The 19,208-nt window shown below is 53.6% G+C and overlaps 9 protein-coding genes across 9 annotated transcripts; 4 read left to right on the forward strand and 5 right to left on the reverse strand.

The window, feature by feature from the left end:
- Positions 1–207: 207 nt before the first annotated feature.
- Positions 208–2,873, forward strand: PFLUO_LOCUS9282 (uncharacterized protein; the record flags this gene model as incomplete). The annotated part of the gene is made up of 3 exons (XM_073787093.1): positions 208–513; positions 588–2,330; positions 2,382–2,873. 3 exons carry the CDS (start codon positions 208–210, stop codon positions 2,871–2,873), a joined length of 2,541 nt encoding a protein of 846 aa, XP_073643283.1.
- A 268-nt stretch (positions 2,874–3,141) lies between these two features.
- On the reverse strand, positions 3,142–4,116 carry PFLUO_LOCUS9283 (uncharacterized protein; the record flags this gene model as incomplete). Its single annotated transcript, XM_073787094.1, has 1 exon — positions 3,142–4,116. One exon carries the CDS (start codon positions 4,114–4,116, stop codon positions 3,142–3,144), a length of 975 nt encoding a protein of 324 aa, XP_073643284.1.
- Positions 4,117–4,420: 304 nt separating this feature from the next.
- Positions 4,421–6,312, reverse strand: PFLUO_LOCUS9284 (uncharacterized protein; the record flags this gene model as incomplete). The annotated part of the gene is made up of 5 exons (XM_073787095.1): positions 4,421–4,651; positions 4,712–4,788; positions 4,846–5,191; positions 5,256–5,728; positions 5,781–6,312. The coding sequence occupies 5 exons, from the start codon at positions 6,310–6,312 to the stop codon at positions 4,421–4,423; spliced, it is 1,659 nt and encodes a 552-aa protein (XP_073643285.1).
- Positions 6,313–6,817: 505 nt separating this feature from the next.
- PFLUO_LOCUS9285 (SMK killer toxin resistance protein) lies at positions 6,818–7,297 on the forward strand (the record flags this gene model as incomplete). The annotated part of the gene is made up of 1 exon (XM_073787096.1): positions 6,818–7,297. One exon carries the CDS (start codon positions 6,818–6,820, stop codon positions 7,295–7,297), a length of 480 nt encoding a protein of 159 aa, XP_073643286.1.
- A 342-nt stretch (positions 7,298–7,639) lies between these two features.
- PFLUO_LOCUS9286 (uncharacterized protein) lies at positions 7,640–10,432 on the forward strand (the record flags this gene model as incomplete). Its single annotated transcript, XM_073787097.1, has 2 exons — positions 7,640–8,095; positions 8,150–10,432. The coding sequence occupies 2 exons, from the start codon at positions 7,640–7,642 to the stop codon at positions 10,430–10,432; spliced, it is 2,739 nt and encodes a 912-aa protein (XP_073643287.1).
- A 575-nt stretch (positions 10,433–11,007) lies between these two features.
- Positions 11,008–11,675, reverse strand: PFLUO_LOCUS9287 (uncharacterized protein; the record flags this gene model as incomplete). The annotated part of the gene is made up of 2 exons (XM_073787098.1): positions 11,008–11,310; positions 11,379–11,675. 2 exons carry the CDS (start codon positions 11,673–11,675, stop codon positions 11,008–11,010), a joined length of 600 nt encoding a protein of 199 aa, XP_073643288.1.
- A 1,409-nt stretch (positions 11,676–13,084) lies between these two features.
- PFLUO_LOCUS9288 (uncharacterized protein) lies at positions 13,085–14,356 on the reverse strand (the record flags this gene model as incomplete). Its single annotated transcript, XM_073787100.1, has 1 exon — positions 13,085–14,356. One exon carries the CDS (start codon positions 14,354–14,356, stop codon positions 13,085–13,087), a length of 1,272 nt encoding a protein of 423 aa, XP_073643289.1.
- Positions 14,357–14,556: 200 nt separating this feature from the next.
- Positions 14,557–16,632, reverse strand: PFLUO_LOCUS9289 (uncharacterized protein; the record flags this gene model as incomplete). The annotated part of the gene is made up of 1 exon (XM_073787101.1): positions 14,557–16,632. One exon carries the CDS (start codon positions 16,630–16,632, stop codon positions 14,557–14,559), a length of 2,076 nt encoding a protein of 691 aa, XP_073643290.1.
- Positions 16,633–17,227: 595 nt separating this feature from the next.
- PFLUO_LOCUS9290 (uncharacterized protein) lies at positions 17,228–19,119 on the forward strand (the record flags this gene model as incomplete). The annotated part of the gene is made up of 5 exons (XM_073787102.1): positions 17,228–17,489; positions 17,946–18,063; positions 18,125–18,474; positions 18,529–18,702; positions 18,755–19,119. The coding sequence occupies 5 exons, from the start codon at positions 17,228–17,230 to the stop codon at positions 19,117–19,119; spliced, it is 1,269 nt and encodes a 422-aa protein (XP_073643291.1).
- Positions 19,120–19,208: the final 89 nt, after the last annotated feature.

Consider the following 19,208-nt stretch of genomic DNA (forward strand, 5'->3'; position numbering starts at 1 on the left):
GTCGCTGTTAGACCTGCATTAGTCCGCTCTTCCAAACTCAAGGCGCCCTCTCGGACTGCCTTTCACGTCTCCAGCTCGTCTCCAGCTGTTCGCAGCTGGAGATGTTACCTTCCGCCCGCCGTCCCTGTTGACTTCTTGCGCCCGCCCCACACCAGCTCTATCAACCGTAATCTCCATTACGCCTCAGGCTACTGCCGATCCATTTCCATGGCGGACGCCAGCTTGGCCTGGGAGGAGAGACCCTCCAACCTCGCGGGGCTCTCGTCGGACGAGGAGGATTTTGTCTCCAGCCAAAGTACAGCGTCCGTTGAGCCCGATGCGCTGGCGAAGAAACATCTCTCGACTGCGTTGGGAAGACTACAGCTCACGCAGTCGACGTCCGATCTATCGAACGGTACTCGGGTCTTTACTCCGGGCACGAATGGAACGGATAGCGGGCAGACATCGGATGTGCGGCAACCGCTGCATCTGCTTGAACTGCCGCTGGATGTTCTGAAAGATATTATCAAAGAGGTAACGCGAGTCCTTTTCCACGGAACCTAAGATCTGTTGACGAACTGACTGCTAACTATTACCACCTGTCATAGGTCACACATACGAGTGACCTTACCTCGCTGGCGTTGACGTGCTCCGTTCTCCATTCCTTGACGATCCCGCAAATGTACTCTCGATTCGACATTATCTGGCCCGAATCCCTCAACTCGGCGACGGATGACTGCTCAGGAGTGGATGCACTGTCATACGGCTTGTCCACTTTGGTGATGGGAGAAGATGTGTTCCACCAACTGCCGCTGCCCCGATCGGACCGCTCTACAGACGCCTGCTCGCATTGCGGTTGTGATGACCGTGGTCACCACTCGAGCGCCCACCTCCAGGAGAGTGGCACCGCGTCCCGGTCGCGCCGAGGAAACTATTACGCGCAATATACGCGCACGTTCTCGATCGGGAATGGGCCGTTGCATTGGGTCCAAGAGTATTCAGTGACCAAAGAGATTGGCAAAATGCTCGGGACCTTGGTTGCTCTGGCTGTTGCTCGTATGGTGAACCTTGAGGCATTCGTTTGGGACATGCCTACGGGAGTGGTTCGCGAGATATGGCTTGCACTTGCATCTCTGGCGGATCGACCAGGACACCACTGCCGACTGGAACGTGTCTGGGTGCGCTGGCATGACAACTCTGAGAATTCTGTGCGCAACTCATCCACGGCCTCAGCCCGCCTGCCCCAGAAGTACAAACATGTGGAACATCCCTCGTTGTCTGTACTACCACCGCTCAAGAGCATAGCCGTTCTCGACGTCGATGAACCCGCGTATGTGGAGGAGCTGGCTGTCTTGGTTGAGCGATCACGTCACCGCTTGACTGAACTGCGGATTGGTATTGCCGCCAAGGCATACCTGTCCGAGTGGCTGCTTTGCGAAAAGGACTACAACCTCCCAGTCGACCCTTCAGCGGGCTGGCCTCGACCTGGTGGTATACTTGAAATCCTTTCGAGACGCGATCCACCTGCGGACGAACAACCGACTCAGCAACAGGACGATACTCCCACGGTAACCTCGACAACAGCAATGCCCGTGCCTTCAGAGGGCTCGGTAGAGACTGAGAAGGCTTCCAAATCTAGCAATTCATCTGCTCCGGCAGGCGAAGCTTCTTCGCAGACTGCCGAGCTGCCAAACGGCAAGTCCACGCAATCAGTCTCCTCCAGCTCGCCGCTTAGTAAAATCTCATCGCCAATGCCAGCTTTCCAGCCCGACCGAGAGTTGCTTAAATTGGAACTTCTTGAACTAGAACGGGTCCCCCTGTCTGTCTCGACGATATTGCCAGCAATTGACTGGACCCGTCTTACCACCCTTTCCATTATGCGCTGTCAGGACCATGAGAAACTCTGGCGGGCCCTTCGTCGGAAGTACGCTCCCCCTGCAGTTCCGGTGAGGCGAGCCCAGGATGGAGAACCTCGGCGACTGAGCACCAGTTCTCTCGATTATTGTCTCCAAATCAAACACCTGCGAACGGATAACGTTTCGCCGTACCTGATGCTTTTCATCAAGGATGCACTGGCTCCGAATACGCTGGAAAGCGTGTTTTTGCATGAAGCCCCACTCTACGAGTCGGTGGTCCAGGTCGAGGCCATTTACCGACATATTCTTCGCAAACATCGGCTGAGTCTGCGAAAGGTTCTCGTGGACGCGACCGAACGACTGGCCGGTGGGACTGATATGCACAGCACACGATGGCACAAGTGGATGTTCAACCACGAGATGATCTCGTTCGTCACGAGTGGCCGAATGCCGCAGCTGAAAGAGCTCGGCATGGCCATGCACTATCGGGACTGGGTATATACCCTTTTCTCTCTCTCTTTCCGTCTCACGCTAACCTCGTCCCAGCACTATTTCCTCCAACGACTACCCAACATGCCCCAGCTCCGTGCTCTCTACCTCCCACATATCGGCCACACCATGCATCGTGAGCTCAAGGAACTCGCGCTCCAGATCCTTGACATCGTCAGCATCCGCCCAGAACTCAAGATCTCCTACGTCGGTCTGCAATCGAAATGTTACCAGATTCTCGAAGCAGGCCACGGCGAGGCGGACCTAGATGTCGACGAGGCTCACTCAGGTGAGAACACCGGCGACGGGCTCTCGAATTTCGACGGCGACGGAGATGCAGACCACGTCGGGCCCAGCGACGATGACGAAGACAGCATCCCCGGGTTCCACTACTCCGACACAGATCTCATCTCAAGCGATAACAACTCCTGGTCTGACGACGGCACAGAGCCTGATGAGTATGCTTCGCGGGTTCGGTTCCGATTGCAAGAGATCCTGTTTTACGATGATAAGATATCAATTTTCAAAGCGCGTCATGGTGTGCTCTGACTTTCCTTTTCTTCCTGCATGTCATTTGATGGCGTCGAATGTGTTTTTCTTTTTTCTGGTGTTGAATGGAACGGCTGCCGCTGCTTCTACAACTACACCACGTCTGCACGATACCAAACCAAACCTGGAACGCCTACATTTACTTGTAGGATAGCGATATTCTTACTATGCAATAACAATACATGCATTCAGTCATCCATTCATCAGGATCGGGGGATTGTAGTGGTCGTGTATTTAGTGTAGATTCGTAGCAGATATCGTCACGATATCATATCACCACATCTCCAGTACACCTTGACCCAGTGGTCAAAGCATACATCCCCTCCCAAACCCTCGTCCTTAGATAAATATCCGCATGCGTCGCCTCAGACACATTGACAATTTGCTTCGACCGGACCTTATTCATCTCCTTGGCAATCCGCTCCGCGCTCTTCGGTCCAAAGAACACATCCCCATCAGATGTATACCATGTCACATCGACCGTACAGTCCCGATAAAAGTCAGCGAGCACATCATCGTCTATTCCCTCGATGCGCCGGTATCCCAACCGATAATCGAGATCCAGCTGCTCAGCCCTCGCCGTCGCCCTGTCTGTGCTCTGACTATTATCCTCCTCAATCTGCTGTGCAACTCTCTTCCTATCCGCCTGCGACACAACAAGTACTCCCACCCCCTCGCCCTCGCCCTCGCCCTCGCCATCCATCGTCTTCGCCACAAGCCCAACAAGCGCCTTCCCAACCTTTGACTCACCCAGACTAGAATCCAGCTTCGTAATACCCCGAAACATAAACCCCGGCATCGAGCACATAGCCTCCAACATCTTGGACCCGGTATACGAAACGGGGATATGCGACGAAATCGGGAAAACATGGCCGACTCTCGTCGGCGCGGCCCGCGCCAGATCAAACATCTGATACACACCAGCGGAGTGGCAGGCGATGCTGAACTGCTCAATCTCGAGCAAGTCCAGGAGCTCGAGCGTTATAGCGCTTAACTCGGATAATAGGGCTGGTCCCGTGCGCGCGGTGCTGGGTCCTTGTGTCCAGCGGTCGACGCATAGTAGTGAGAGGTCGGGATGCGACGCTAGGAATCTGGAGTAGGAGTTTAGGACCAGGGAGGTGTGTGCTGCGCCGTAGCAGTATAGCAGGGTGTGGCGGGCTCCTGGGTTTAGGTGCACGTAGGTTATGCTGCGGTCTGGGGTTGAGGGGGAGTGGAATTGCTGGATGGCTGAAGGTGTGGACATTTTGGCGATTGAATGCTTCGGGGCGAATCATTCAGCTCATGATCGAGACAAAACAGGATGGGTGGGATCGTGGGGGCTTATAAATAAGCCCACACGGCTTAGCTAACTACCCGTAACTAGCTCCCGTGTGGGGCTGCCTCCAGTAACAACAGCGCTAGATCAGAGATAGGGAATGGGGGCGGGGCCAGCTGTCGGGTTATAGACAGAACACATTTAGGCAGTAGCAGTAAAGAAGTAATCATGACTATGTCCATCGTATACAACTCGTAGCAGAAGAACAGGGATATATATTTGAAAAAAAAAGTCAAACTCCCTCCCTCTGCGCATGCAACAGCTCCGCCTCAATCGCATTCCTGCGCGCCTGCTCCTCCTCACTCGAATTGTCTCCGAAGACATGATCCATCTGTTCCAGCGTGCGTCCCTTCGTCTCGGGAATGAAGAAGTAGGTCCATACCCCGGAGAGGATACAGAAGACGGCGAAGAAGACATACGCGCCGTAGTTTGTGTTTTCGACGAGCGGTGGTGTAATCAGGCCCTAATAACGAAAAAAAAGTGTGAGTTGATGGATTGCCACTCCACTCCGGAGAACACTTACGATGATGAAGTTGTTCAGCCAGTTGGAACAGGTTGCGAGGGCGACGCCTTTGGCGCGGAGGGAGGAGGGGAAGATTTCTGGGTAGATCGTTAGCTTTTTTTTTGGTCTATTGCTTCCGAGTGACTGGATCATACCTGATGGCATCGCCCAGGGAACGGGACCCCACGAAGCACCAAAGGAAATCATGTAGAACAGAAGGAAGGCCACGCTAACCCAGCCTTGCGTTTGATGCTGAGGCCAGTCCTTATGATACAGGCCGACTAGGACGGCGATGATAATGTGCGACACGGCCATCAGCACCGATCCGCCCAGCAGCAGCTTGCGGCGGCCGAGAGTATCCATGGTCCACACGGAGGTGATGACCCCGACCAGCTGCAGCACGTTGAGAATACCGGACATGATGAGTTGCAAGTCGTAATCCAGGCCCATGGTCTTGAAAAGCGTTGGGGAGTAGTAGATTAGGGCATTAATCCCGACGAACTATATCGACCGCCGTTAGCAACTGTGCCTCTCATCCATGGTATATAGAGATGGAGGTACTCACCTGCTGGAAGAACATAATCATAATCCCAATATGTGTCCGGCGCCAGCACCCACTCTTAAAGCAGTCTGCCCACGAGGCCAGCTCCAGCAGGACCGTGTTCTTGCCCCCGCCGCCCTGGAGGCCCGGGTGCTTTTCCGCGTTCATTTCCTGGTGGAAGCGCGTTTCGGCCTGGATATCCATCAACTCCTGGCGCACACGCTTATCCGACGCGGGCAGCCGGCGCAGCTTGCAGAGACTCTCGAGGGCCTCGTCGTTTCGGCCCTTGGAGGCAAGCCACCGCGGCGAGAATGGGAGTGCTAGTACTCCGCCTGCAAGGATGAAGGCCGGGACCATTTGCAGGAGAAATGGCAGCCGCCATGCCCATTCGCCGGCCATGTACCGGGTCCCAAAAGTGATCCAGAAGGCGATCACGATGCCGAGGACGATGCAGAATTCTTCTAGGACGAGAAGCGTGCCGCGGCATTCGGGCGGGCCTGGCCGGTTGGTTAGTTTGACTGTAGAGATCGGAAGAATGAATCAACGTACTGATTTCGGAGATATACAACGGTGCCACCATGGAGAGCATGCCAATTCCCATACCACCGATCAGCCGGGCCACGGTTAACATGGGGTAATCCACCGCAGCCGTCTGCAGCACCGAGCCGAGTATGAAGACCGCCACCGCAACAAGAATCGAGTACCGCCGGGAAATGCGATCCGCAATCCAGCCCTGATTCAAGGCGCCTATCAGCGCACCCAACTCGATCATCGCAGTCATCAGGCCCTTCCAGAAACCCGACCCAGCATGACTCTCCGCCACGCGCGGGAAGTGGTCGAGGAACTGCTTCATGACTAGAATCACCGACACCACGCCCTGGTCGTAGCCGAAGATCAATCCGCCCAATGTCGAACATGCGGCGCAGAGGAACACGAATGGATTGCTCAGCAGTCCTCGCAGGCCGGGCGGGCCGTAGGGCTCGCGGTCTGTGGTGATGTTCTCGGCATGGTGCGAGAAGCCCTGCACCGTGGACGGGTCGGGCGAGGCATCTTTGGTGAGCTTGTCCTCGCCAGTGTCCATTTTCAGTTAGACAGCTGATGAGAGTATGGAAAAGTGAGCGAGGGAGCTAGTCATATTTAAGGGTTACATAGCGCCTCAATTACACAGCGACGATCAGCCTGATTTTTTTGCGGGGGAGCTCCATCGCCGGGTTTGGCCTCGGGAAGCCATGGATGACGGGCTGTGCCGGTTGGGCAAATCGGGAGACGATCGGGGTGGAGACCAGAGTTACATTGAACACTTCACTCGGGGATAGTCCGAGTGTATATGCCTAGGGACGTCTATTATGATCGCTCATCCCCCCATGGGGTTTCCCGGTCATTTCTTCATACTTTCGGCGCTGAGTGGAGCATCACCAATAACCCTAATCCACCGCCTCCAAAGTTAGTCGGCATTTGTTTTTCAGGCGGGTCGGATTCCGCTTTCCGACACCACCACCACCATCACCAACAACAACACCACCCGTTGTCTGTTCGTCCCTCGTTCGGGTCCCTGTTCTTGTTCCTGCCCGGGAACAGACACCATCATGGCCTCCTTCATGCAGGACCTATGGTCCAGCGTCTTCACCCCCGGCCCCACTCCGACACTACTGATCGCAACCAACGTCTCCTTCGCCGCCCTGCAGGTCGTCCTCCTCGTCCTCCTCGTGGCCACCACCAGTATCCACTTCGTGATCTTGTCCATCATCAGCGCGGGCCTGTGGTGGGCCATCAACTGGTTCGCTGCCGAGGTGCGCGCCGTGCAGCTGGCTCAACAGAAAGAAGCGTCTGACGCCCGGGGCGATAATCCTGACTCTGAGACGGAAACGGAATCCGTCACGGCTGGCCGCAAACCTAAATCCGTGCCCGCTGCGACGGCATCGGCAACGGGGAGCAAGGTTGCCGCTGCGGATCTGCAACTGCCCACCGAGCGTGATGGGCGAAAGCGCCCCGGAACACCGGGTGATGGCTCAGAGTATGCTAGTACGGATAGCGAGTGGGAGAAGGTGGACAACCAAGCCTCGTGAGGGTGTATTCGTGTTGGATGCTTTGGTTTGTCGGTAGGGTTGTGGGAGTCGGCGAGACCGTACATGTGTTTTGATTTTTGGATACCCCATCGTGTGTAGATGCTCTTTGTGCTGCTAGCAGATATGAATCAACCACACCCTACTACTACTATTTCTACAACAACGACCCGTACATACTCCTACATCGGTCTAGTTAGTTCTTTTATAGGCACAGTCAGATTGATCCAGGTCACGTGAACACGCGATAGCGATAACCTAAAGCAGCAACGCCCAAACACGACTCTTCTTCTTCGTCGTGGCAGACATCATTGTTACACCTCGCCATGCTCCCTCTCTGACACAATGATCTCTACAGCCCCCCTCACGGTGGGACGCCGACGCATCTTCGGCTCTGTCTTTTCTCCCGTGTTGCTCGACGCCCACCCTCCGCCGCATCCCACCTTCGACCGCGACCAGACTCCGAAGGTGACTCCTTCGCACTCCCATCAATCAACGGAACCTCGCCCAGACCAAGAGACCTGGAACCAAGCATGGCACGCGGTGACGGCATTCTTGGCTGTGCCGGATGGGGGCTTTGCGCCGATCTATAATTACAGGGAGACCGACGGCAGTGAAATATTGAAGCAATGGAACCGACTCAGTCCTCCGGCGAAGGATACTGCAGAAGCATTGGCGTTCCTGACATCTTCGGATGCCCAGAATTTCCGAGATGATGCTGTTCCGTGGGGTCTGTTTAGCTGGTACGGCGATGAGATACGGAGGCATTTCTTGACGAATCTTCGAACAGGGCTATACGAGGTGTGATATAGATCTGTGGAACCTAGTATTCTCAAATGCTGATGAGTTGCGCAGCTTCTGAACAGCCCCGAGAAGGACGGACTGCTCCGAAAAATTGTGGATTGCTTGCAACTCGCCCGCCGAATCTACCTGGCTCCTATTGTGCATTATCTACTACCATTACTCGCCACACCCGAGCAAGGGCGCGTACTGACCCAATTGCAGCGGAACTTCCACACGGTGGTTTCATACTCCCTACCGTGGTCGCAGATCTCGCCACTTCTCACGGCAGAGCTTGCGCGGGATGCACTCGTTATTTTGGGGATTGACACCCTAACCGACGATTCGAGTGAGGCGAGCCAAGATGACATGGAAGTGGATCGGAAATACTCCGTCTCCTACCATGACTGGAGGATGGAGGACTCCGACGAAGCCCGGGCACAGATCATGACGGAGGGCGAGGATGCTAGTGTCACGATGGCGCGGGATCGGCTGCTGGCTTTTCTCAATGGTTTACAGCTTGTCGGGCTTGGCGGCGAGAAAGCACAGAAGGTGTTTGCCAGCGTGATGGATATCATGATGACAGAATTCGTCCGTGCCGCTTACACGGAACAGTGGCAGGCACCGACATCGGCACCGCAGCATTTGCGACAGTGGATTGAAAATGTTTATGCACGCCTCGCGGTGCAGGTACTGGCTATCATCCACACTCCGTCCACGACTCAAGGGGCTAGCAGTATGGATGTGAGCTTTGGCGATGTGGAAAAGTGGCAAGAGATGGGCATTGCACGTCTTGGGAGCCTTCGGACGAGTGAGTTCTTCGATGTGATCGTGGAGTGGCCTGCCAGCATTGGCGCTGTGGAAGATCTACGGCACTTCACGACGCATCCCGCGGCGCGGAACCATGTCACGCAGTGGTTCATCCATACCCTGAACAGACGGCTTCTACATCCCGGTGCCTCGACAGTTCAAATTTTGCAGCTGTATATTTCTATCATTCGAGCCTTTCACCTCCTGGACCCTAAGGGTGTTCTTCTTGACCGCATTGCTCGGCCAATCCGGCGATACCTCAAGGACCGCGACGATACAGTCAAGGCAATCGTCAGTGGGCTTCTTGCTGAGCCGCCCGCCCCCGGCGAGCCTGTTGTCTCTAGCAGTGACACCTTGGTGGAACTGGCTGCGGAGCTGAACAAGGCGCATCAGAATTCCCTGAGAAACCAACGGGGTGAACTCGACTGGGACGATATGAACTGGGCACCAGATCCCGTCGATGCGGCGCCAGATTACCGCAAATGCAAGAGCTCAGATGTCATCGACAGCCTGGTCAGTCTTTTCGACTCCAAGGAGACGTTTGTCAAGGAGATGCAGACGCTACTGGCGGACCGCCTTCTCCAGAAACGCACCGACTTTGACCAGGAAATGTCGGTTCTGGAGCTTCTGAAGGTGCGGTTCGGCGATTCAGCATTACAGGCATGCGAAGTCATGCTCCGGGATATCTTCGACTCACGACGTGTTGACCAAGTTGTGCGAAACGACCAAGGCCTATCATCCAAGCCTCGTAAGGCGGCCAAGGCAACCATCAAACAAAATGTGCCCGAGATCCACGCGAAGATCCTATCGAGGTTCTTCTGGCCAGAGATCCAAGATCAAGAATTCAACGTCCCCGACCATATCATATCTCTGCAACAGCGATACTCGGCCGGTTTCGAGGCCCTTAAGCAATCTCGTAAGCTCACGTGGCGGAACGGATTGGGTCAAGTCACCGTCGAGCTAGATCTAGAAGACCGAGTCTTCGTAGATGAAGTGACAACGTGGCAGGCCACGGTGATCTACGCCTTCCAGGCCGAATCAGAGCCAGAAGTCACAAAAACAGTCACAGATCTCTCCAACCAACTCCAAATGACAGCCACGCTGGTCCGCAGCGCGTGCTTGTTCTGGGTGAGCAAGCGCATCCTCGCAGAATCCCCCCGCGACACCTTCCGCGTATTGGAAGTCCTCCCCACCGAAGACGAGCAGCAGCCCGGCGACCCCAGCGGCTCTGGCGCACCCGGTACCGAAGGGGCAGGCAGTTCCTCGGACGACGCCGCGGCCGCGGCAGCAGCAGCGGCAGCAGCCGCCGCGAAGGAGTCCGCCGAAGCTGCCACGATGGAGAAAATGAATCTCTACTGGCAGTTTATTGTTGGCATGCTCACGAACCAGGGCGCGCTCCCTCTGCCGCGCATTGTCATGATGCTGAAAGTGGTCGTTCCCGGCGGCTTTCCATACAGCAATGAGGAGCTGCGCGAGTTCCTGGCTGGAATGGTTTCTCGGGGGAAATTGGAGATTGTGAGTGGTGGCAATTACAAAATCGTGCATTGATTAGATAGTTAGACAGGGGTGCATTTTGGCGAAGCTTTTTTTCTAGGCAGGCGGGCGTTAGGTTACTGTGAACTTCCCATGTGCGATGTATACCCCAGGAAATGAATGAGTTGTGATACACGTAACCCTGATTTCAGAAAATCCTTCCGGGTCTCCGGGGTTGTAGATGAGTGGAAGAAGGATTAATTCCCATGACTGTGGCTTGCATGACTCCCATCGCTATGCCCATTGGCCGGCCTACTAACTAGCTCATCGGAGCCTCCGGCACAAGTTTCATCCTGCACTGGGGGCGGGGTGGTGGTTCGGTCTATTAGATAACTTTTGCCACTCTGGGTATATACTTGGGGTCTTAGATGCTATAGAGAAATGGACAGATAAATGAAGTAAAGTATTTGAACAAATATGCTTCTCAATTCTTAATGTACACAAACAAATGTCTGCTGCACAACGCGTTGCAGTTCATGGTACAGATGTATAGATAAGAGACAATCCACCAAACACGTTGCATTCCCCATCATGACAATGCCCCCATCTTGCAATATCATCACAAATATACACCAACGCAAACATGACAATTAAAAGCTCCGCTTAACACGACGCAAAGAAGGTGTCGGAGTAGATGAGTACGAGGGCTGGGGGTCCGGGATGTAAGGCGCGGTAGAGGAAGTCCTCGGGCTCGAAAGTGCGTCTGTGTAGCAGTGGATATAAGTCACGGCTTCTGTCGATCCCCACGAGGCACAATCCGTGGTACTCGAGTACTCGCTGACGCAGCGGCCGACGACGACAGCAGAGCCGCTGGATGCTGCATCCTGGTCGATCACGTCCGCGTAGAACGTGCCTGCAGGGACGTCTTCGTTGCCTGCCATGTTCGAGCCGCACTATATATAGATAAATCAGATTAGTGTGCTTCGTAGGGGATGCCAGATTTTGCTTTATAGAAACTCACAGTATCGTCCGAGTTTAGTTGCACATTCCACCCATTGTTGCTAAAGGTCTGTCCACAGAAATTGACCCAAGGGGCAGTAGGATCCGTCGAGGGCTGGCTGGGATCACCGCCAACGGTCGACGAGTCGCAGATATCCTGGTCACCGACTTGGAGGATATAGGTGGTGTAGGATTCAAGAGAGGGGGTGTTGCCGCCTCCATCTTCATTTAGACCAGAGGCAGTACCGAGATAGAAGTCTGCTCGAGCGAGGCCGAAGAGGACGAGCGAGGCGGCGGGAATGGTCTTTGAAAAAAACATTTTGCAGAAGGAACGTTGTTCTTAGAGTCAGATTAAAAGAGATCTTGTGAAGTCTTGTCTTTAATGAAATATTCGTGGTTAAGTGGAATTCTCTGGGGTTTTATATCTGACGCGACGCTGGCTTTGAGACTGAAACATCATGAAGCACAATTCGTGGATCGCAAAGCCGCCCTAACATAGGACCCGCAGAGACGTAATGATGTATCTGTTGACCCTCACAATTAGCTAGCTAGGTATACTTGCGATGGTTGATGATCCTCGTGATAGGGCCGTAGATCTAATCGGCGATCTCCGTGTTGGGTGGCTTGACATGTTGACTGGGTAGAGTACTATGTAAAGAGGCAGAAGGCAAAGCTGAAACTTGTCGAAACCAATCAAACCGAATGAATTTTTAAACTCCCAACATTAGACCAGGAGATCATCCAGCAGTTGGCGATGACGCCGTCTAAGGGTCTGAATAACCCTAGTCCCCCTAGGGCCACGCTTGCAAGGATTCGGAAAGAAGCGACCCAGGGTAAAGACCCGCCATTGACGTCTATCCCGATGGTAATCTGGGGCTAAGGATCGATATGCTAGGCTACTCTAGCACCTACCTAGCAAACTCGGCAGTGTGCACGTGCCTATGGACCCCACGGAAGAGCGGAACACCAACAATGCCCAGTCCAGTTATGCAGTAGCGGCTAATATTAATAGTTGCATATTTGCCGCTAGTGCATTTCCCCGTGCTTGTGGTTACAGCGGCCAAGCGACTCCACTGCCAAGCGAGTCCGACTGCCAAGCGGAATGGCCATTTTAGCCCCAATCCAGGTAGCCACGAAACATGGTACACAACATTAGACATGGGATATGGGATTGGCCTTCTGCTAAGACTAAGACGTGGTGGGCGGCAGATACTATACCAATAGGAAAGATTTCTATAATAAGCACCACTAACCAGCGCGTTAAGAGGTGGGGGAGGACATTGGCCACTCTAAACATAGTTGAACGGCAAAAGAATGGTGATTCATAATCAAACACGGTTATGAAGCCATCTGGAAGAGCGTATTTGTGGATTGAGAAGTAATGTCTGAATGAAGAAGCAATGTAATCATTCTTCTAACAATGCTGCGCTTTGGGAAAGGTTGATATGAGCCCCGCCCGAGGTGAAATGGCTAGGCGGTTAATGAAAGATTTAAAAAGATATTAATAGCATAGGCCCTAATAGAAAGACCAACAAAATAAAAAAGGAAGGGGTGACCGCGACAACGGGCTTTCAAGGTTGTTCTGCCGTTCCTGAGATTCAAGGGGAGGGTTGTTAGTCCCTGTCCTGAACTTGATCCTTTGATTATCAATGCTATTATCCGAGCCCATAAGGCTCTATATATGAGCGGAGTCTATTCGTCTCTCTATACTATACTGTCTTAGACTACCTATTTAACCCATTGATAATCCGGCAGTGCGTACTTATCCGGGTTAGAAAACGAGCCGATAAAGACTAACTGGACAAACTCCATAACTCTAGTCCAGCAGATCAGCGCAAAAACGGTGTTTCGTAACCATATCCCCCACGCCGTCTGTGGCGCAAGGAAAGTCAGGACGCCTGGCGGAATCTTCTGCAAGTCGTCAATGAGCGGCCGCATGCGCTCCTCATAACCCCGGAGTCCCGCAGCCAGATCGCCCTTGCATCTGCTGCCGACCTCGCCCGCCAGCACATACGCGCCAGCGAGAGCAAGACTCGTCCCCGCGCCAGTCGGGCCAGGCGCATACCCCGCATCACCGACCAGCACGAAGCGTCCGTTGTACAAACAGGACGGTTTAACCTGGACGATCTCGGTGGCGTAGAAATCCTCGGCCTCAAGCATACCCTCGACAGCTTCGTCGCATTTCCATCCGGCTCCACGGTAGTGCTGGGCAACGAGTTGTTTGAGTGCGTCGTCTCCGCGCTCCATGGCCTCGCGGAACGGCCGCGCGGCGTCGTGGTCGTCGCGTGGGTGGATTCCCATGAATGCAACCCGAGTCATGCCAGACGGATCGGCTCCTGCAGCGATGAACCGCCCGCCGGGCGCGCTGTATGCGTGTCCCAGTTTGCTTCCAGCGAGTAGATCTTGCGGCATGGAACAGTACGCCACCCAGCTGTTCGTGGATTGGATGTCGTCTCGGACACCGCGTCCAAGACCGATCGCTCGAGTCCTCGAGGTGGCGCCGTCACAAGCGACAACGAGATCAAAGCTCGAAGTCGGGAAGCCATTCGCGAATTCAACTGTAACCGGTCCATTGTCGTCTGGTTCGTCCTGCCGCATCAAGGCGACCTGCTCACCGAAAATATAGCAGATATTCTCGTTGTCTTTCGTCAAATCAAATAGAATCTGCGCCAAGTCGCCGCGGAAGATCTCATACTCAGAAACAAGTGACTGTCTATCTGGATTTCCAGTGGCCCGGATGATTCCATACGATCTCCCGTCGGTGCGGACGAAGCTGATACCTTCCATCGGCACCGTCTTGGCTTGCACGGCCGCCTCCATCCCAGGAATCTTTCGCATGACCGAGACGCCAACGTTGCGAATGTCGACGTTGTGCCCATTGCTGCGTAATTGTGGGAAGCGCTCTATGACCGTGACGTTTGCTCCGGCTTTGGCGAACCAGTAAGCCGCCGTTGGGCCTGCGATGGATGCGCCCACAATGAGAACCTTGAGTTGGGACATCGTATGAGTCTTTTGCAAGATAAATGCGCCAGCCAAATTTGAATCTGATTCAAAGCACGAGAAAAAGGGTCGATTATATAGAGAGTATAGGTTTCGGGCCTTCGACTCCCGAATGCCGGGAGTTGATTGGCCCAGCTCTCGGTCATCGGGAACCCGAGCTTTTGACCAATCAAGAGACACTATTTTGGTATAGAACGATTCTAGGAATCATCTTGCGTCTGATAATCCCGGATCAACTGATCCCAGAACATCCAGTCTGCGGCTGCGAGACTGAAATCACTATCTATATCAAGGTTCACGCCAACCGAGGGCGTATCCGATGATGCATTCGCGTCACTTGCGGGGGACGGTTCGATTGGAGGAGTCATTGTATCCGTGTTCCTGTCAAGAGGACTCGCACTGCTATTCAGACTTTTCCTTTTCCGCTGGGAACGTAATGTAGTGATGAAAGCTGGCTCCAGCACACCCCTGCTCGGCAGACGATGGGTATCCCAGGCTTTCACCGTGAGGCGCCCAAACGCCACGTGCAGCGCTCGCCTTGAATTGAGGAGCTCGTCGTGGTTGTTGTAGACTTGCTCTACCTGAGACCAGGCGATTTCGGTTTCTGCAGGTGAGAGCAGGCTGAGTCTCTTCCACAGGCTCGTCAGAACGAAAATCATCGAGTCCCACAAACCCCACAAGAAAAACGGTCGCACATGCCAGCGGTACTTCCTGAGGCCTGTATTAGTGCAGGTGGCCGCGTCAGTATCCATGATTTTCTGCGCTAGATAAAACAGCTCCTTCATCTCAGCGTCCGTGGCGGTCTGGTTCCGTACTTTGGGGAGCTTGGTTCGAACGCGCATAGCCGTGATCCCCGATCTAGCCAGGCCGATAGTCAGAAAATGTAATGGATTGACAATGTCACAATAGCGAATATATTTCTCCTCGACTTGGCGTTCGGCATCCATGATAGCCAGCTCGGCATTGGGGTAGTCTTTGAACTGCCAGGGCGCTGCATCGTCCGCCGGTCTTGTCGCCTTAGTAAAGAATCTCCCAATACAGGCGCGCGACAAGCAGAAGATCATATCGGTTGCGCCGCTTTGTTCTTGCGGCGTCTCCGTCATTCCTGGCCATATCTGGTCGTCATTTATATTGAGGGGCGGCTGGGTGTCCCAGGCGTCTGGCATAACAGATATTCCTGTGCCGGACAGTACGCTGGCATTGCCGTCCAGCGGCAGAAGTTGATAAAATAGTCGTCGTCTCATTTGTACATCAAACGGTGACAAGCCCAGCTTCTCTCCGTCCCGATGGAGCCCCATACGTTGCGCTATGCGGACCGCAACTCCCGTCAATATCCAGTAAGTGTGCGAATCGTAGAAGTGCCGGCACGGTAGAATGAAGAGGACGAGGGATTGCAGAACCGACATCTCGGTGGTTTTGAGAAAAGACGCATTGACCAGAGCTTGCCGCGTCGCGAAATGATATCGTTGCAACAGTGTAGCACGCGACTGCCCCAATTTCTCGACACAGTCCTCTTCCGTCATGGAGAAGACCGCAAAGTGGTATATGGCAAACAGCAGGTACTCGTCAGTTTTCGATATAATTTCAGGCTGCTGCGAAGCCATCTGAATCATCTTGCGAGTCGATGGAATGTGTATGATTTTGCAGAGAGGTTCGACGTTTTCGATGTGGTTCTCCCACAGTATCATGGCTTGCACGTGGGTTGGGTGATACGTGAAAAGGCTCTGTTGATAGCCCATAAATGCGCCTGTCAAAGGGCCTGATGCAACATGGGAGACTGCTTGGTTATCCTCTTCTTCTTCATCGGAAGCATGCTGCAGCTCATCATCTTCGAGATTACGCCAGAAATTGCTGTAGATATATCGCGACTTGCCCTGTCCAACAAGAAGCTTGCCATTTCTCGCTGTTTCTGGGTCAGCCCATCGGAGAGATATTAGTTCCTGTGACGGCGGTGTCTCTCCAGCGGATGGCGATGCAACAGCCTCCAGCAAACCGTGTTGCTGCAGAATGTGCTCGTACCGAGCAAGCTTTTCGCAAAGGTCGCCGCTCAACTTTCGTTTCCGGTATTGGGGTCGAGATTTTCGATAGAGACACTCGAGTTTTCCCTTGCGGCAGCCTGAACATGTAGGCGATGCCTTGTCGCATTTTACTTTGCGTTTGGCACAGGTCTGGCACGCATACGGCATGAGAGCAACATCGATCGCGCCAGTTCGGTGGGGCGGTACCGGGGCAATGGCTACCGGCCTGCTGCGTTTTTGGAGATCCATACCAGCCATTCGCTCTTACATGTCTGAAGCAGGAGTGGATATTAGTAGTGATAAGCTTAACGTTCATCCGCGTACAAATGCAAACAAGACAAACGTCAAGCGGAACAATCCGCCCTTGGCTTTCACCCGTCCGGGTATCCACGCGAAGTATACTCGACCCCAAGAATCCGCGAGTGTATAAAGAGCACGTTTTTTAACCAGACAGTATGGTGCTTGACGGAGACTACATAGCTGTTTAGGCAGAATATTGAATCTTGTAAATGGTTCATCAATAGAACTTCAACTGCATTAGTTATCGCTAAATTAAATCGACAGGTCAGCACAAAACGAAGATCAAGAGGCAGTTCGGAACATATGTGATTCTTTCAGTCAGATGTCCGTCTTCGTTTTAAGAATAGGTCTCTTGACGTGGCTGCTTCCCAAGACGGCAAGTGGCGCTGTAGCTCTACTTGGCAGTCGAAACAATCTACACACGCGACTGTAGATCGAGAGAAACGGCGAAACGGAGTTGGCGTGACGTAGTTTCAATACTCTACTCCATCAAGTACTTCTCCATTTTTGTTCTCACTATTTACTTCTTTCGCTGTCTCATTTTTCGCTGACCATGTCGGACGACGAGGCCCCCGCTTCGGTCCATAGCGCATCTCCAGCCGCCGTAGCCAATAACAGCGGTCCTATTCCCGTCCCCGCCGATGTATACCATCATGACGAGAAAAAGGGCCCGACTCCACCCCTCTCCAGCTTGCCGGAGCGGGACTTTATCGAGCCGTTATCGCGGCGGGCGAGCTTCATGGGGCATCTGGCGGACTCGCGGGAGTCACAATTCCATGTGCGAGATCGCAGCGAGCTGGAGCGGTACTTTGTATGTGAGCCTCGAGAAGGAAGCTTGAGATAGAAGATGGCAAGTAATGGTTGATTCCTGACTGGATATGGCAACAACTTCATAGCACGGGCCCCGCAACATGACCCGACACTCGAAATGGCCTATCGTCATGCGAGTTCAGGGAAGTATAATGCCTCAAATGATCATACCGCTATTGATCGTGGGGGCCTGGGCGACTCTCATTACCTGCATTTCTCACTTTTATCATAACCGTAAGTCTCCTCCCGAGGGTATGACGCTAGCTCAGATTGACCGAGATGCATCTTATGGGGCGGAACAGTTGGTATCAACAACATACTGCTTACAGTTCTGGGTTTCGTGGTGGGCTTGTCATTGTCGTTCCGCGGTTCGACTGCATACGAAAGGTAGGGCCCCCGGCTTGCAAGGAGTATGACCGGAGTAGTATCTCGCAAGAGTTGACATGAATCAAGATGGGCAGATGGACGCAAGTACTGGGCCTCGCTGGTTCAGACCTCGCGCAATCTGGCCCGCATCATTTGGGTGCACTTCGGCGAACGGGAAGGAGAGGAAGGCAAGGTGGATCTTTTGAGAAAACTGTATGTGCAGTCAGCCTATCGAGATCATACGAGATCCATGATTAATTACAGCATGCCATAGGACTGCCATGAACCTGATCCTCGCATTTGCCGTGGCTCTCAAACACAAACTCCGCTTTGAGCCTGATGTCGCATACGAGGACTTGGCGGGCCTCATCGCCCATCTAGATACGTTTGCCCTCGACGCCCATGACCACGGCTCCATGTATCCCCAGTCGAAAACTCCTTGGAAATCCGTAGGAGAGTACCTAGGCATTTCGTTCGCCAAGTCCAACCCGCGCAAGCTGGTTAAGCGGTCCAAGAAGCCGCTAGGACATCTTCCACTTGAGATCCTCCACCACTTATCTGCCTATGTCGATTCGTGTGTGAAGAATGGCACGCTCTCTCTGGCCCAATATCAGGCTCAGTCCAGTAAGTGAAAGAAGTCACTCGAGGCCGAGATGCTGTGCTTACTAGATCTTATAGTGAATATGATGACCTCGCTAACCGAGATCTTGACCGGGACGGAGCGGGTGCTTGACACTCCTCTCCCCGCCGCATATAGCATCGCCATTTCCCAGATTTCATGGATTTATGTTACGGTCCTCCCCTTCCAGCTGTATGGTTTCTTGAACTGGATTACCATCCCAGCTTCTATGGGTAGGCACGCCGGAGCGTCAAATCCAAGAAGCAATGTCGCTGATAACAATAGTTGCCGCGTACATTATCCTCGGCCTGCTTGCCATTGGCAGCGAGATCGAGAACCCCTTCGGCCAGGATGTTAACGATCTCCAACTCACCACATACTGTCGCCAGATTGCCCAGGAGCTTGATATCATCACAGCCACCCCACCCCCAAATGTGGACGACTTCATGGCCCGCCCAGAAAACCTGGTTCTGTTCCCGCTCAGCCAGGATGGCTATCCTGCGTGGAAGAACCGGAGCAAGGAGGACATCCGTGCCGCGCTCCAGGCCAAGGTTGCTGCGAGCTCAAGCCGGAACCCTGCGCTGGGTGAATCAAATACCTCCACCAGAACAATGAGTTTCTCCACAAGGAAGACCATGGAGTCTGTTTGAACTAGGTGAGGACCACGGCTCTGAGTCGGCGGGTGAGTGGTAAACGCATTATTTGGAGCGATCAAGCGAGGCCAGATTGTTTTGAACCC

Source organism: Penicillium psychrofluorescens (genome assembly GCF_964197705.1).
Source record: "Penicillium psychrofluorescens genome assembly, chromosome: 6".
In the NCBI taxonomy this organism is placed as follows: Eukaryota; Fungi; Ascomycota; class Eurotiomycetes; order Eurotiales; family Aspergillaceae; genus Penicillium; species Penicillium psychrofluorescens.